Here is a 14,173-nt window from a genome sequence, read left to right on the forward strand (position 1 = left end):
GCGGCCGCCGCGCCACTGCCGCGCCGCCCCGCCACCGCCGCCGGCCGCCCGCCCCGCCCCGCCCCGGCCCGGCGCGACGTACCGCCGGAAACGACACCAGCCGCCCCGCACACGACAGAGGAGGGCCCCCAGTGGCCCCCTGGAGACTTCGCCTTCAAGTGGTGGGGGGTGTGGACCTGGGGCTCGCCTCGGGTCTGCCCCGGCGCCGGCCGACTCCGGTTCCGGGGAGCCAAACGAAGTCACGTGCCCTCTCCGGGGCGCAGCTGGGGGTGGCTGCCCGCCGTCGCCGGCTGCTCTCCCGGATCTCCTCCTACCGGAAGCTACTCTCCAGCTACCGCAGCGGGCCTGGGAGCCGCGGCGTCGCACGCCGCGGCCCCGGCCCGCTAAATGATTAGACCCCAGGCCGCGCCCCCTCCCGCTAGCGCCGACGGGGGGAGGGGCGCCGCTCCGGGGGGATCGGCCCGGCGCCCGGACCACCACAACCGTCGCCTCAAGAACCGTCGCTACCACCGCAACAGGAACCGGAGAAGCCACGTGAGAATCGTCTCATGGAATGCGGAGGGGCTCCGCACCAAGCAAGCGGAGCTCCAGCGCTGGCTCACGACTGTCAGAGCGGACATTGTGGCGATACAAGAGGCGCAGCTTCCCGAGGTGGCTCCGAGGCTGGCCGGCTATCAACCCCCGGTAGTAGTGCGCCGTGCGCGAGGCCGTACAGCAGGCGCGGCGGTGAAGGGCGGAGACGTCTGCATGTACGTGCGGGCAGGCCTACACTTCACCGTCCTGGAGGGCCCGTTCCTGGCGAACACGGACGACACGACCGAGATATGTGGCGTTCGGGTCCTCGGCCAAACCCCCCTCGACGTCATCAACATATACAGACCGCCCATCCGGGCGACGGGAGACGATCGACAGGACCACTTCGACCCGCACTGCCTCCCTGATGGCCCCCGAGTGCTCCTGGTCGGCGATGTAAACGGACACCACCCTTCCTGGGACGACAGCTGCGGGGAGGCTGATTCGGTCGGGGAGCGCCTGGCCGACTGGATGGAGGACATCGGGTGGAGGCCCCTCAATAGCGGCGCCCCGACCTTCATCAGTTACCGGACCGGGAGTCAGACGGCCCCCGACCTCGCCGCCTGCGGTTTCGAACTAGCTGCCAGGACCCACTGGACGCGGGGCTCCGACCTCGGGAGTGACCACCTCCCTATGGTGGTCGAACTCCGTGGGGCGGATCCCCCGCGAAGGAAGAGGAAAACGCGGTGGGCCCACCACAAAGCCGACTGGGTCGAGTTCGGGAAGTCGTGCGAGGCAGCCCTCTCCGTTCCGGCCCCCCCACAGGCCACGGTTCAACTTCTGGCCACCCGATTCACCGCAGCAGTCCAGGACGCCGCGAAGGAATTCATCCCCCGGGGAGCTAGGAGAGACGCCAAACCGTGGGCACTCCACCCGGATCTCCAGCTGGCGATTCAGGAACGCCGGGCAGCCAGAGACAACGTGAAGTCGGGAGACCCCCAATCGAGAACCCGCTGGATTGAGGCTAAGCGCCGGGCCAACCAGGTGGAGAAGCGAGTTACCAGGGAGCAATTCCGGGACTTCGTTACCACCGAGCTGAACCGACCTACCAGCGTGGGCCGAGTCTCCCGGCTCCTGAAGAAGTGGGAGGGTGCCGTGGACGACGACCACCGAGAGGGCGAGGCGATGCGGATCGGAGACCGGTTACTCGTAACAGCCGAGGAGAAGGCCAATGCGTTCGCCGCCCAGTACGCCCATGTCTCCCGCCAGGTGAGGGCGCCGAAGATCGACCGAGCTGCGCGACGACGACTGTCGGATCTCAAACCGCGTCGCTGCGCCGACTGTGACGGCGACCACACCGGGTGCTGCTCGCCATTCTCCGAGGAGGAGCTGACCAGAGAAATCCAACTTCTCCAACTGAAGAAGTCACCAGGACCAGACGGGATCACCAACGAGATGATCAAGTACCTCGGTCCGGTGGCGCGCAGAGCCCTTCTCCGCGTGATTAACCTCTCGTGGAGAGTCGGGGAGGTCCCCCGGGAGTGGCGCGCGGCCACCGTGATTCCGATCCCCAAGGCCTCCAAGGACAAGCGTCTGCTGACGAGTTACCGTCCGATCGCGCTCACAAGCAGCGTCTCCAAGCTCGCCGAGCGACTGATACTAGCTCGGCTTGCGTTCGTGGCGGAGAGTCGCGGCCTTGTTCCTGACGAACAGGTGGGCTTCAGAGCCAAGCGGTCTGCAGAAGATAGCATTGGCCGGCTCGTCCAGAACGTCCAAGACGGATGGCAGCGGCCCAAGTATGACAGGCGTGCTGAGCGACCGGACGGCAGCACAGCCCAGAAGTACCTCCTCACCGCGTACGACTTCAGCCGAGCGTACGACGTGGTAGACCACAAACTTCTGAAGCTGCGCCTCCTCGAGCTGGGCCTCCCTCTGTGCCTGGTTCGCTGGGTGTGGAGCTGGCTACGAGACCGTCGAGTGCGGGTTGAGGTACAGGGTGCGCTCTCCAAGGAGCGGATCTTCCGCGCGGGCCTCCCTCAGGGAAGCGTCCTGTCCCCCCAGTTGTTTTTGTTATGGGCGGCAGGACTAGCCGAGGCCCTCCGCGCACCTGGCATCTCACCGTACATATACGCTGACGATACTGCTGTGCTCAGCTCCGGCAACACTCTGGAGACGGCGATACAACGCGCCCAGACAGCGGCTGATGCTTTAGCCGCCTGGGCACACCGAAACAAGATGTTGGTGGCCGGAGAGAAAACCCAGCTGCTAGTACTGTCGCAGAACGCCAAGGACGCCGTCGGGTGCACCATCAAGGTGTCAGGGAAGACGGTGCGGGCGGGCGACTCACTGGTGCTCCTCGGCATCGAGTTCGACCGCCGACTCCAGTTCGGAGCACACTGCCGCCGTCTGAGAAGACGAGTCCGCCCCCGCGTCGCCCACCTGAGACGCCTAGCCGGCCGCAGCTGGGGGCTGGACGAACAGGCTCTAAGAACAGTCGCCAACGGATATGTTCGGGGGGCTCTGGAGCACGCTGCCGCTGCATGGCTGCCCGCAACCGCGCCATCTCACGCCGAGCTCATTGAGCGCGAGATGAGGGCGGCCGCGAGGATCGTCACCGGATGCCCCCGCTCCACGCCGACACACGCGGTGATGGCGGAGGCGAGGCTGGCCCCCATGGAGGAGCGGAAGAAAGTCCTCGCCGCTCGGCTACTGGGTCGTGCCCTGGCGTTACCGCCGACCGACCCCCTGCGCAGGACAGCTGAGGCCTCGGCGCCCTCGCGGCTGTCTTCTGTGCGGGGGTGGCGAACGCTGGGCCGCCAGATGCTGGCTGAGGTGGAGGTCACCGCACCGATCGAGCCGGTGCTGCCTCCTCGCATCCCGCCGTGGGAGCGCGGAGGAAACGTCACCTTCTGCCTGGACGTGGGGCCACTACGAACCTCTGCGACAGAAGGAGAGAAGATACGGGCTGCCACCCGTCATCTTATCTTGCCGCTCTACCACAGAGAGCAACCTGGTTGTGGACGGACGGCTCCGTGGAGGGTGGCGTCAAGGACGGAGGCTCTGGAGCAGTAGTCATCTGGTCGGACGGAGAGGAGGAAGACCTGAAGACACCGGCCGGACGACACTGCTCCAGCTACCGAGCAGAGATGCTCGCCCTGGCGTCCGGGCTTGAGCACCTGCTCGACAATCCACGAGACCGCGACATCCCCATCGTGATCTGCACGGACAGTATGGCCTCCCTGGCTACCCTCCGGGCGGGGCCTACCGCGCAGACGTCACCGCTAGGCGTCAGGATCTGGCGGGCGTTCTCGCGGCTGTCCCGGGAGGGTCACCGCCCGATTCACGCTCAGTGGGTGCCTTCCCACTGCGGGATCGAAGGCAACGAGCGGGCAGACGCCATAGCAAAGGAAGCGGCGGAGCTACCACAGGAGGACATCCCCGTCGACTCCAGGACCATCTGCCGAGCAGTAGCCAGAGCCGCCAGAGAGGCTACTATCAAGAACTGGCCAGCCGGGTGGTTCCGGTCCGTGATGGGCGACCGCCTACCGCCCCGAGTTACCGGCTTGGAGCGGTCCAGCGCGGTGGATGTCCACCAGCTGAGGGCCGGGCACTGGTCTGGTGCCCGGTCCTACCTGCACAGAATCGGTCGCTCCCCGTCTCCGATCCCAGGCGGATGCCAGGGGTGCAACAGAGATGACTGCAGAGAGTCCTGGTGCCCCCTGTGCCGGGAGGAGCCGGACAGGCCGGACCATGTCCTCCTCCGCTGCCCCGCCCTGATGGGGACGAGATCAAGGACGTGCTACACCATCCACCCGGAACCGGAGGAGGTCCGGGAGACCGCCGTGGTGGCGGCCCTGGCGGCGGCCGCCAGAGGCGCCCAGAGCCGACAGGCTACACTTCATTAGAAGCGGAGGGAAGAACAACAACAACAACAACGTACCGCCGGAAACGACACCAGCCGCCCCGCACACGACAGAGGAGGGCCCCCGCCCCCCAGTGGTCGGAGAGGAGACCACCGAGATATCCGCAACCCGCCAGTGGCTGGTGGGGGCTGTTTTACCCTTCGGTTATCGAAATTTGGTACCTTATCTTATTCAGAAGTTCAGCAATCAGCCATGAATACAATATTGGTGTTCTTCTTTCACTGTGAATTGGAATGTCCTGTTTGCCGTGACATCCACTTATCACACTTTTGTCCATGTTTTTAGTCAACCTCCGCTTTCAAGAAAATGAAACTAGTAAAACGCCTTTTTGGGAGAGCAACGTAGCGAGCGAGAGGGTGGGCCTTGCACGTGCGAAATCGCGAGAGGTACCGCTAACCAACTTGTGCACTGCACCCCACTTACCGGTCCCTAGCGATGTGCCAAATTTGAGCGCAATCGGCCTAGCCGTTCTCGAGATCTGGAAGCGGCACCCTGCACGTGCGCACGTGCAAAACGGGTCCCAACTGACTTTTGCACGGTACCCTTCTAACCGGTCCCTAGTCATGTACCAAATTTCAGCACAATCGGTTCAGCCGTCCTCGAGATCTGAAAACGACCCCTGCACGTGCGCACGTGCAGCAGCACCCCAACTGTGGCACATGGATATGCATTGCCTAGTGGATGCCTACCTGTATGCCAGCTTTCAGCGCAATCGGCCCAGTAGTTACCGAGATATTGCATTTTTTTGCAGAAGCCCGGTAGGTATTTTTGACGACTTTCGAACACCGTCTATTGTTCGTTATTTGTTGCTCCAGAGCCGAGTAAGATATTGCAGGAAATATCCCATCCGTTCAAATGTGATACGGTCAGACTCTTCGCTTCACCGATAGGTGCATAAAGCACAATTATAGAAAGGAAAAACGGTTGTAGACGGAAATCAAAAGTTGCACAAAACATAGTGAGCAGTTTAACTAGTTGTCGGACATTGGAAGCCTTCCGTTATTTCGCCTGACGCCTTGTGAATGTATAGCAGCGATAGACTTGAAAGTTACGTTCAATTAATGTATTCATCAATGTCATCAATCAGTTTCATAGCTCGTCATCAATGTATGTAATTACATGTGAGCCGGCGTTTAAAGTAAATGAAATTGCCTTAACCCTACAACTTGCCTAGGTATGTACACCTTACATCTTTATAGTAACAGCAAACCTTTATTCTAGCTACACAGATGAAACGGTCGCCTACAAACTTCGGCGTTACTTATCGTATCAGTGTTTATAAATGTTATCTCAAACTTAACCCGCGCGGGGCTGGGGTCTCCAGCCGAACGCGCGGGGCTGGGGGGGGGGTAAATTTTACCCCCCTGTTATCTCCCGAACTAATGGTCCGATTTGGAAAATTCAAACGCCAATCGAAAGCTCTCATCACGAACTACTAAAAACATGTACTTAATTTAAAGTTTTAGGTCAAGGTCAAGGTCAGGTCAAGGGTACAAATTGCAAGTTTCTACAGTATCGGCCTTGCACCGTAGTTGCCGAAGAATGGAGTCATGGACTGAGACTGATCGCCCAAAACGTGTTCTTAGGCTACCAAGACAATATTAGTTGCATACAATATCATTCAGAGGTCAAGGTCAAGGTCAGGTCAGGTCAGGTCAGGTCACCAAAAAACAAAATATGGAAAAGGGCATGTGCGACACATGTTTTATGGGTCATTTTACTCATAGAATTCAATAGGCACACTCAATAAGTGATATGGACCACCTCTGGATGAATTTCAGGTCGAGGTCAGGTCAAGGTCAGGTCAAGTGAGGTCAAATTTTGAAGTTGGTTGTTAAGGCCTAAAAAGGTGTCTATCTGATGCAGTTTTTCACGGCGAGTCGAATGGTGCTATTTTTGTTTCCGTACGAGGTCTAGAACTTCCAAAAAAGTCATTTCTCAAAAATTTTGTGTGTCGTGACGTCATAAAATTTTGAATAACTCCCACATTTTAGAACCGATTCTTCTAAAATTTGGTATGTAGGTGCACATAGACCACTTCTCTGACATATATTCCGGTTTTTTCGATAGACTCAAAATTTTGGATTTTATAATGATTTTTCCAAAAAAAAATCAGTTTTTTGAAAAAATTTAGGCCAAAATCCAAAATTTTCAAAAAACCGAGATAGCCATTTGATAGACAAAGTAAAATTACGTATAACCTTATTTTTGTTACGTCTTGATTCCTTTAAAAATGAAGATGTTAGCGGCGTTTGAATTTTTGCCGTTTTTGAGGCGAAAATGGCGAACATGACGTCACTAAAACGTCAATTTCTCAAAAATTTTCCGACGGATTTCGCTCAAATTTTCAGGGAACGTGTCAAATTGATGTAAGAAAAGGTACTGAAAGTTTGGCGGCGCTGCGCGCCGCCGTTTTTAAGATATCGCAAAAATTCGCGAGGGGGGGTAAAATTTACCCCCCCCAGCCCCGCGCGGGTTAACATTTTGATCCGGCCTACCGACCGCCTAACCAACGCTAATGGAAACAGCCACTGTTGAATAAACGCACATGGGGCCTATATAGGCCCTGGACAGTTACCTACATATAAACATCTGCGTTTTGGAACGCACGCTTTCAGTACTAGCAACTGCAGTGGTTTTGTGCACTGAGGCACAGGAAAAACTAGCTCCAACTCCAGAGGACTCGCGAGGATTGGGGTCTGTGTTTGTCCCGTGGTAGGTGGTAGGTAACCAGGCTGTTACTGCTGCCTTACCCCTATATACCAAAGGACCATTTAACCCTCGCCGGACCTATTGGTTTTCTACATACGCGCCGGCCGAGGGGGGGGTACGACCCCCCCTCGCCGTTTCGCCCCTGGTGGAGCTAGCGCGTCGCGGAAAAAACGAGCGTGTGCGCCGTTACGAGACGCAGAGATTGGTACCCGATTTTAAGGTCCTAGGTCAACCGGTGACCTCTGAGGTCAGGTCAAGTGCCCCAGGGTACGGTTCAGTTTTTGGTGAATAACTTCGCAAAAAACGGCCGCAGAGCCGCGATTTTGGCAGCATCGTGTTCGCCTCGCTCAGGCGCGTCGAATGATATACTTTTTGTCCGGGTCAGGTCAACTTGGGATGTTGACCTCAGGTCAAGGTCAGGTCAGCACCCCCAGGTCACGAAGTTGGTCGAAAGAGGTCATGTCGCATATCATTCGATTCGGCAGGTCTTCCTGAGTCCATTGGTGGCTTTCTCGACTCGATAGCTCAATTTGATCAAGAGTTATTGACGAAAAACTAATATGACCTTGATGACGTCATAAATGACGTCACGCAAGGTCAACATTGCAAAAGTGACGCATCTGACCTTGCAAGGAGTGCATCAAATCACGATTCTGTGTGCTTGAGATAGTTGGAGATCGTTCCCGGCGCCAGAATAGCAGTTTTCATTTTTCCCCATTGACTTATAATGGTGAGGTCACGAAAATGACCTGACCTCATATGACCTTTAGGAAAAATCCGAGATATACAAGTTGTGAGACTCATAATGGATACTAGATCCTGCAAGTTTCATTTCCCTGTGACATCTCCTCTGGCAGTGAGGGCGTTGCGAAGTTGCGACATCTGAAGACCGTGCAGAGGTACACTTATGACGTCATAGGTCAGTGACCTGACCTGACCCAAAAATGCGGTTGGTGTCAAAAGATGCGGCTTGGATCAAAGGTCAGGTATGCCAAGTTTCAGCTCTCTATCGCCAGCGTGTTCGGAGCTATCGCGAAAAAACCCTATGGGGGGGGGGCGGCACCCGCCCCCCCCCCTCGGCCGGCGAGGGTTAAATGTGGTAGACATATGTGACAGTGTATCTGGCTCGGGTCGTCCTCGTACCATTGGCCGACCTCTCTGTTGGAAACAGCTGCACTGCAATGGATCAGGAATATTCGTTCAGTCTGTAATTAATTATATTATTTTTAATTAATTTCAGTCTATAATTCGGCTGTTCAATATGTAATTAATTTCGTTTTGCCAGTGACCGTCTCTTATGAATGTAGAGCCGATGAGAGCTCAATGACCTCTGAATAAATCCACTGATGTGTTGGTCTTGTCTTGTATGGATGTCCCCATGTCTCTGACCCAAATGGGAGACCTGAGCATCCTAGGATGAGCCCAGTGTGTGCACCAGTGCCACCTACAGTCCATGAGAGAAAGCCTCTGGCCAAGGTTGTGCCCTCGGTCCGCGCATGATACTGATAACGACGAAACTTGATGAGCAAAAGATGTTGGAAATGGAGGCTTATATGACCGACCAAAATATAGACAAGTGCATGAAGATTACAAATGTGTTTTCATCACATGGTAAAATGATCATTCTAATTACCTGAGAAAGGCTTTACATTGCATTTTGCGTAACGGAAGACAGTTTGAGGCGTACACATTTATTTCTAATGGGTAGGTATATTGGCCCGCTGCGACCTGCACGGGAACGAGAAATCGTTCCGATATTTGTTCCGAGTTTTCGTTTCGTTTAATTTCGGGCGCAAAAAGGCTCCACGAAATTATCATAATCAACGGTCCCTTTTTGAAAAACTGCTCGCCTTTGCAAAATCTGGCCTTACCGGGGTGAATCGTTGACGTAGAGTTCGATTTGATGCTGAGAGCGGGCAGCGTTGCTCCACTTGCTCCTGGGGTGAGACGAGGGCGTTAGGTGCTGAATAGTGAATACCGTAATGTTGTCGGCTGTCGGTTATATAATCTTTACCTATATCATACAAACATGAATGTAAAAATGGATGCTGTTATGTTGATTCTACCTGTAATGCTCAATGTAAGTTTTTTTTTAATTGAGTAGAAAGCACACAAAAATGAAAACGGAAACCCATATTCGTCCCCATGGTATACGCACACAGGATGTGATTATGAAATATTACTCTGGCGTTGTGTTTAATTGCCACATTTCTATACACCAATAACTTCTCATTACCGCTTATATGTATGCCATTCTGGCAGCGTATTTGGCCGTTATTACTACGGTGATGGTGGTAAAATCGGCACCATAAGACATACCGACAGGACAAGACGGCGTAATCGAGGCGGCATTACGGCCCAGTGCCAGCCACGCCCGACGTGGATAATAATGATGAGTTTGCTGATGGTGTCAATATGTCAGCGAGGGGCCGACTAGAATGATCTGAAAACAGTAATATCTCTGGATGAACGTCTTCGTCCATCGATCGGTGCCGAGAACGCCGAGAGCTGAGTGAATGGATGCTAAATGCTGAACGCTGATGCATCACAGCGATGTCGTACTTACACTGCTTACAATTTCAGGCAGCATATAACGACAAAGCGGATTCCTCCCAAAACACCAGCCGTCGTTATTCACCGTTTACTGAAACGATAAACGCCACACAAAACCGGGCCGTTACACTCAACAAAAAGAGTTAGTGGCTCCGACTCGCGGCAAAGTGCATACAACTATCAAATTGTATGCATTCATAGCGCATGATCGCGACCGCCCTATGCATTGAATTTTTTGGCTCAGCGCGCTTCAGTTCTCTCTTCTAAATATTTCTAACCTTATAAGCATGGCCGCGCTGTAGGATATTGTCTTCGTCACCTGAACGTGTGCATCTGGTAGACACATAACTACCATCGCCTCTCCGGAATCAGCTGGTACGGACTCGGCTCCTTGACAAAAGGCTTGGACTCGTTGATGGCGAAGTCGTGCTGGAAGCCGTCGGGAAACCGGAGCCTGTAGCGCTGCACCACGCTGGTGACGAACAGGAATAGCTCGGTGCGCGCCAGCGTCTCGCCCAGACAGGAGCGCTTGCCCACAGAGAAGGGCATCAGCGCGCGGCTGGGTCGCAGCTGGCCGCGCTCGTCCAGGAACCGCTCGGGCCGGAACCGCTGTGGCTCCGGGAACAGCCTGCCGTCGAGGTGGACGGCGGTCAGGTTGGAAATGACCTGGGCGCCGCGCGGCACCGTGTAGCCGCCCAGCTGGAACTCAGCCGTGCTCACGTGTGCCACCCCGATACCGGCGATGTTGGACAGACGCTGCGTCTCCATGAGGAGGGCCTCCGTGTATGGCATGCTGGCCTTGTCGGCGAGCTCTGGCGGCCGCTCTCGGCCGATGACGCCGAGGATCTCGTCGTGGAGCCGCTGCTGGACCTCCTGGTGGCCGCAGAGGAAGCAGAAGGCCCACCGCAGCGTGCTGGCCGTGGTGTCGAAGCCGGCGGTGAAGAGGTCAAGGATGCAGCGCAGCAGGTGCCGGTCGGTGAACAGCTCCGGTTGGCGGCTCTGCTCCTGCAGCAGACAGTCGATGTAGTCGCGCGGCTCTCCGGTCAGGTCCACGGTGCGCCGGTGGCCCTCCAGTGCCGGCAGCAGCAGCTGGTCGATCGGGTAGTGGAAAATAGCGCGGATCTTGTTGATGCCGGTGATCCACTCCGGCAGCAGCATCAGACCGGGCACGTTGGCCATAAGGAAAAACAGCCGGGCTTCCTTGAAGAACTCCTCCTGTTTCTCTATGATCTTGAGCAGTTTAGCGTCCTTTATGCTGACGATCTCCCCGGCGACCAGTGCCCAGAGGATGTTCAGGATAGCGATGTTCAGGCTGTGGTCCACCGATCTCGGCTGCCCTTTGTTGGGCTCCAGCACCTCCTCCATGAACTCTTTGATTTGATCGTGGATTATTTCCACCGACCTGGACCGACCCATACCAAAGTTTCTTAGCTGAAAGAGAGTGAACCGCCGTGTCTGGTGCCATATTTCACCACTGGTGAAGACCATCCCCTTGTCGGCATAGATGAGCTCGAAGCCGGGGCTGCTCTGACGGGCGACGGCCATCGGTCCGTTGAACGCCTCTCGGATGAGGTCCGGGTCGGAGAGGACAATCATGGTCTCCCAGCCGGCGGTCACCTTCAGGATCGGCCCGTATCGGCGGCTCCACTCGGTGAAACTGCGGTCCTGGTGTCCCCAGTCGATGGAGAGCGCCTGGCCGAGCAGAGGCAGGCCTCGCGGACCTGCGGGAGACAGACAGACCGAGTGACAGACAGACGACATTATTATTGATACACTCTTCGGAGCAAAGAACTTTGGTAATTCCAGAACATTGTTTATGCTCATTTCGGAATGAGATACGGAGAAGACAGTTGGGGCGTCAGCGGCCGGCTATAGCTATACCCTGGTTCTAGCGGGCAATACTGAAATTTGCATGAGAGGGTACTCATGAGTTTATGACACAGAGAACCCCGTACGAATGCAAGGAGATAAATGAAAGGTGTGCCGTTTTCTACATACCTGTGCTCTCTATCTGTTCCCATGTCCGATAAATAATGAATCTATGGGTGTCTCGGCGTCCATTTGGCGATGCCTATGTTTCAAAAACTCATTTAATTTTAAGTGGTTACATTTATCCCGGCAGTTGCTGGGGTATTTCGACACCCACCGTTTGCTGGGGGGGGGGGGCGTTAAACGCCCCCAGCCGATAACTCGAGAACCAATAGGCGCAGCGAAACGCACTAGGCGGCAAACGAAAGAACGCGACAAGACGCTTCAGATGAGTACTTTAAAGTTGAATTTTGAGGTCACAGGTCGGGTCAAGGTCAGGTCAAACACCTGAAATCGGGCTTTCAGTAGCATGGACTTCAGGACTTCGCAATGGGCGCCTCTCGTCATTAACTATGTCAATACGGTGCACAATCCATCATATAAGGCCTACAAGAGTGTCAGCTCCATGTAGGGGTCAGTCAAGCATAGGTCAGGGTCAAGGTCAGGTCAACCGGGTAGGCAAATATCCCCGAAAATCAAAACTGATATTTGCAGCCTGTGACACATGTTTTATGGGTAATTTGGGGCGTAGAACACGATGGTGACATTCATTTTATCATATGTGTACGTGTTTGGCTCAAAAAGTTCGATTTAAGAAATGCATGTATCATGGTCGTGAGGTAGTCACGAGAAATTGCCAAGATTCACTTCAAGATTTTGGAAAATGCGGAACGATAATCAATAATCGAAGATAGCCATTTAATTGTTCATGGTATTGACAGTCTAATGGCGTTTACGGCATGTCTGTATGTCTATTCTGTGATTTTATATGATTTTTTTAACATATGCCGTTTTTGGTCGAAAACTCAGAAATAATGACGTCACCAAAACCTCGATATCTCAAAAATTATCCGACCGATTTTTTTTGAAACTTTGTCACAATGAACTTCAATCAATTCCCTACAGGTACCCAAAATTTGGCGCGCCTGCGGCGCGCCGTTTTTATGCTATGGCCCGGCGAAAAAAGTGGGGGCGTTTAACGCCCCCCAGCAACTCGCGGGTTATAACGCAAGTGTTGCCACAAAATAGTGAAAATATAACTCTAACATCGCTTATCAAATTTGTCAATTATACAACATCGCTAACAACCGAAAGGAGAGATAATGAAAGTGCAGAAATGTTACACTCTTTGAAAGTGTAAGCTACACTATCAAAGAATGTTGCACTTTTTCGCCTTCGTATATTCGCGATGTTGTATGTAAATTGAGAAGTTTGATAAGCGAGGTAGATACCAAAACCGTCAAAGCCCGGTCATATTAGCCGTTTTCACGACGGTCATCTGGTACACATTGGGTGCACATCTGGTACAGATTAGGTGCAGATTTGGTCAAATCAGGTTCAGTGTGTCTCCTAGCAGCTATCAGCTAAGGTTGCACTAATTGCTTATATGCCTGCTTTATCATATTTTCAGAGAGCATCATCGATTAAAACACTGAAATAAATTCATAAAATAAAGATATTTGCTGTAAAAGAAATAAGGTGCAGATTTGGTCAAATCAGGTGCGTTCGCCGGATAGCCCGTCGTGAAAATGGCTATTACTGCTTATAGCACTAACCTGGCGGGTGGTTGTCCTTCTTGAACACGCTGTAGATGGCGGCGGCCAGCACCGACAGTGTGATGATCAGCAGCGCCACGAACATGACGAAGCCGAGGGAGACGCGCTGGAGCGCCGCGCTGGCTCGGCGAACGACCCTGCAGCCCGCCGTCACAGCCGTGGAGTGTGGTGCTGCGCGCGAGCCTGCGTCACGAGACCCGGCGGCCAAACGTACGGCCTTGGAGCGCGGTTGGCGCTATTTAGTCGCAGATTTAGCCAAGGTCACATAGTAGTTATGCATGTGCTGTGTCATTCACGCTTTGGTCGGCTCTTCTAGACAATTTTATGACGAATGAGTTATGATGAGCCAGTCCAAGGCCAACAGAGTCCGTGATTTTGCGAGGCATATTACGCTTTTTACAGAATATGAATTAATCTTGCGTGAAAACCACACGCTCACGTCTGTAACATCGAAGAGAGGTGCCTATTTGTTTGTAAATCCATTTATTGTTAGCTACAGATAAAGAGAAACGCTATGACACTTAAAATACAAAGTGTTAGGTCGATACTGAAATGGATAAGATGCCGATTGAGATGACCTTTTCGTCCTTCTCTCGCTATAGGACCTTTGCTTTCCAGCTTCTGCTGCACCTCTTGCTAGGTGCCTATAGCTGTGCTTCCGGGTCGTATAAAACAAAACATTCAGTGTCTTTCTAAAGTGCGCAAAAGCAACAAACAGGCATTTCAATTGGTAATTTATCTGGTAAAAGCATTGCCCAAGGGCTAGCAAAGAAAGAGAATCTTTAACCGCAGGTTGTTTGAAAAGACAAACACATCGTTAGAATATGATAGATTACCGCTCAGAAGTTCGTGAACTTAAACAGAATAACGTCGCTAAGATTTTAGCTG

General features: G+C 53.8%; 1 protein-coding gene across 1 annotated transcript; it reads right to left on the bottom strand.

Moving 5' to 3' along the window:
• Window positions 1-9,620: 9,620 nt before the first annotated feature.
• On the bottom strand, window positions 9,621-13,444 carry LOC122392619 (cytochrome P450 2J4-like). The gene is made up of 2 exons (XM_043387675.1): window positions 13,286-13,444; window positions 9,621-11,422 (listed from the first exon to the last, which is right to left on the bottom strand). Exons 1-2 carry the CDS (start codon window positions 13,368-13,370, stop codon window positions 10,050-10,052), a joined length of 1,458 nt encoding a protein of 485 aa, XP_043243610.1. The 5' UTR covers window positions 13,371-13,444; the 3' UTR covers window positions 9,621-10,049.
• Between the last annotated feature and the right edge of the window lie 729 nt (window positions 13,445-14,173).

The sequence above is a fragment of the Amphibalanus amphitrite genome, unplaced genomic scaffold (assembly GCF_019059575.1).
Source record: "Amphibalanus amphitrite isolate SeventyFive unplaced genomic scaffold, NRLGWU_Aamphi_draft 000493F_arrow, whole genome shotgun sequence".
NCBI lineage: Eukaryota > Metazoa > Arthropoda > Thecostraca > Balanomorpha > Balanidae > Amphibalanus > Amphibalanus amphitrite.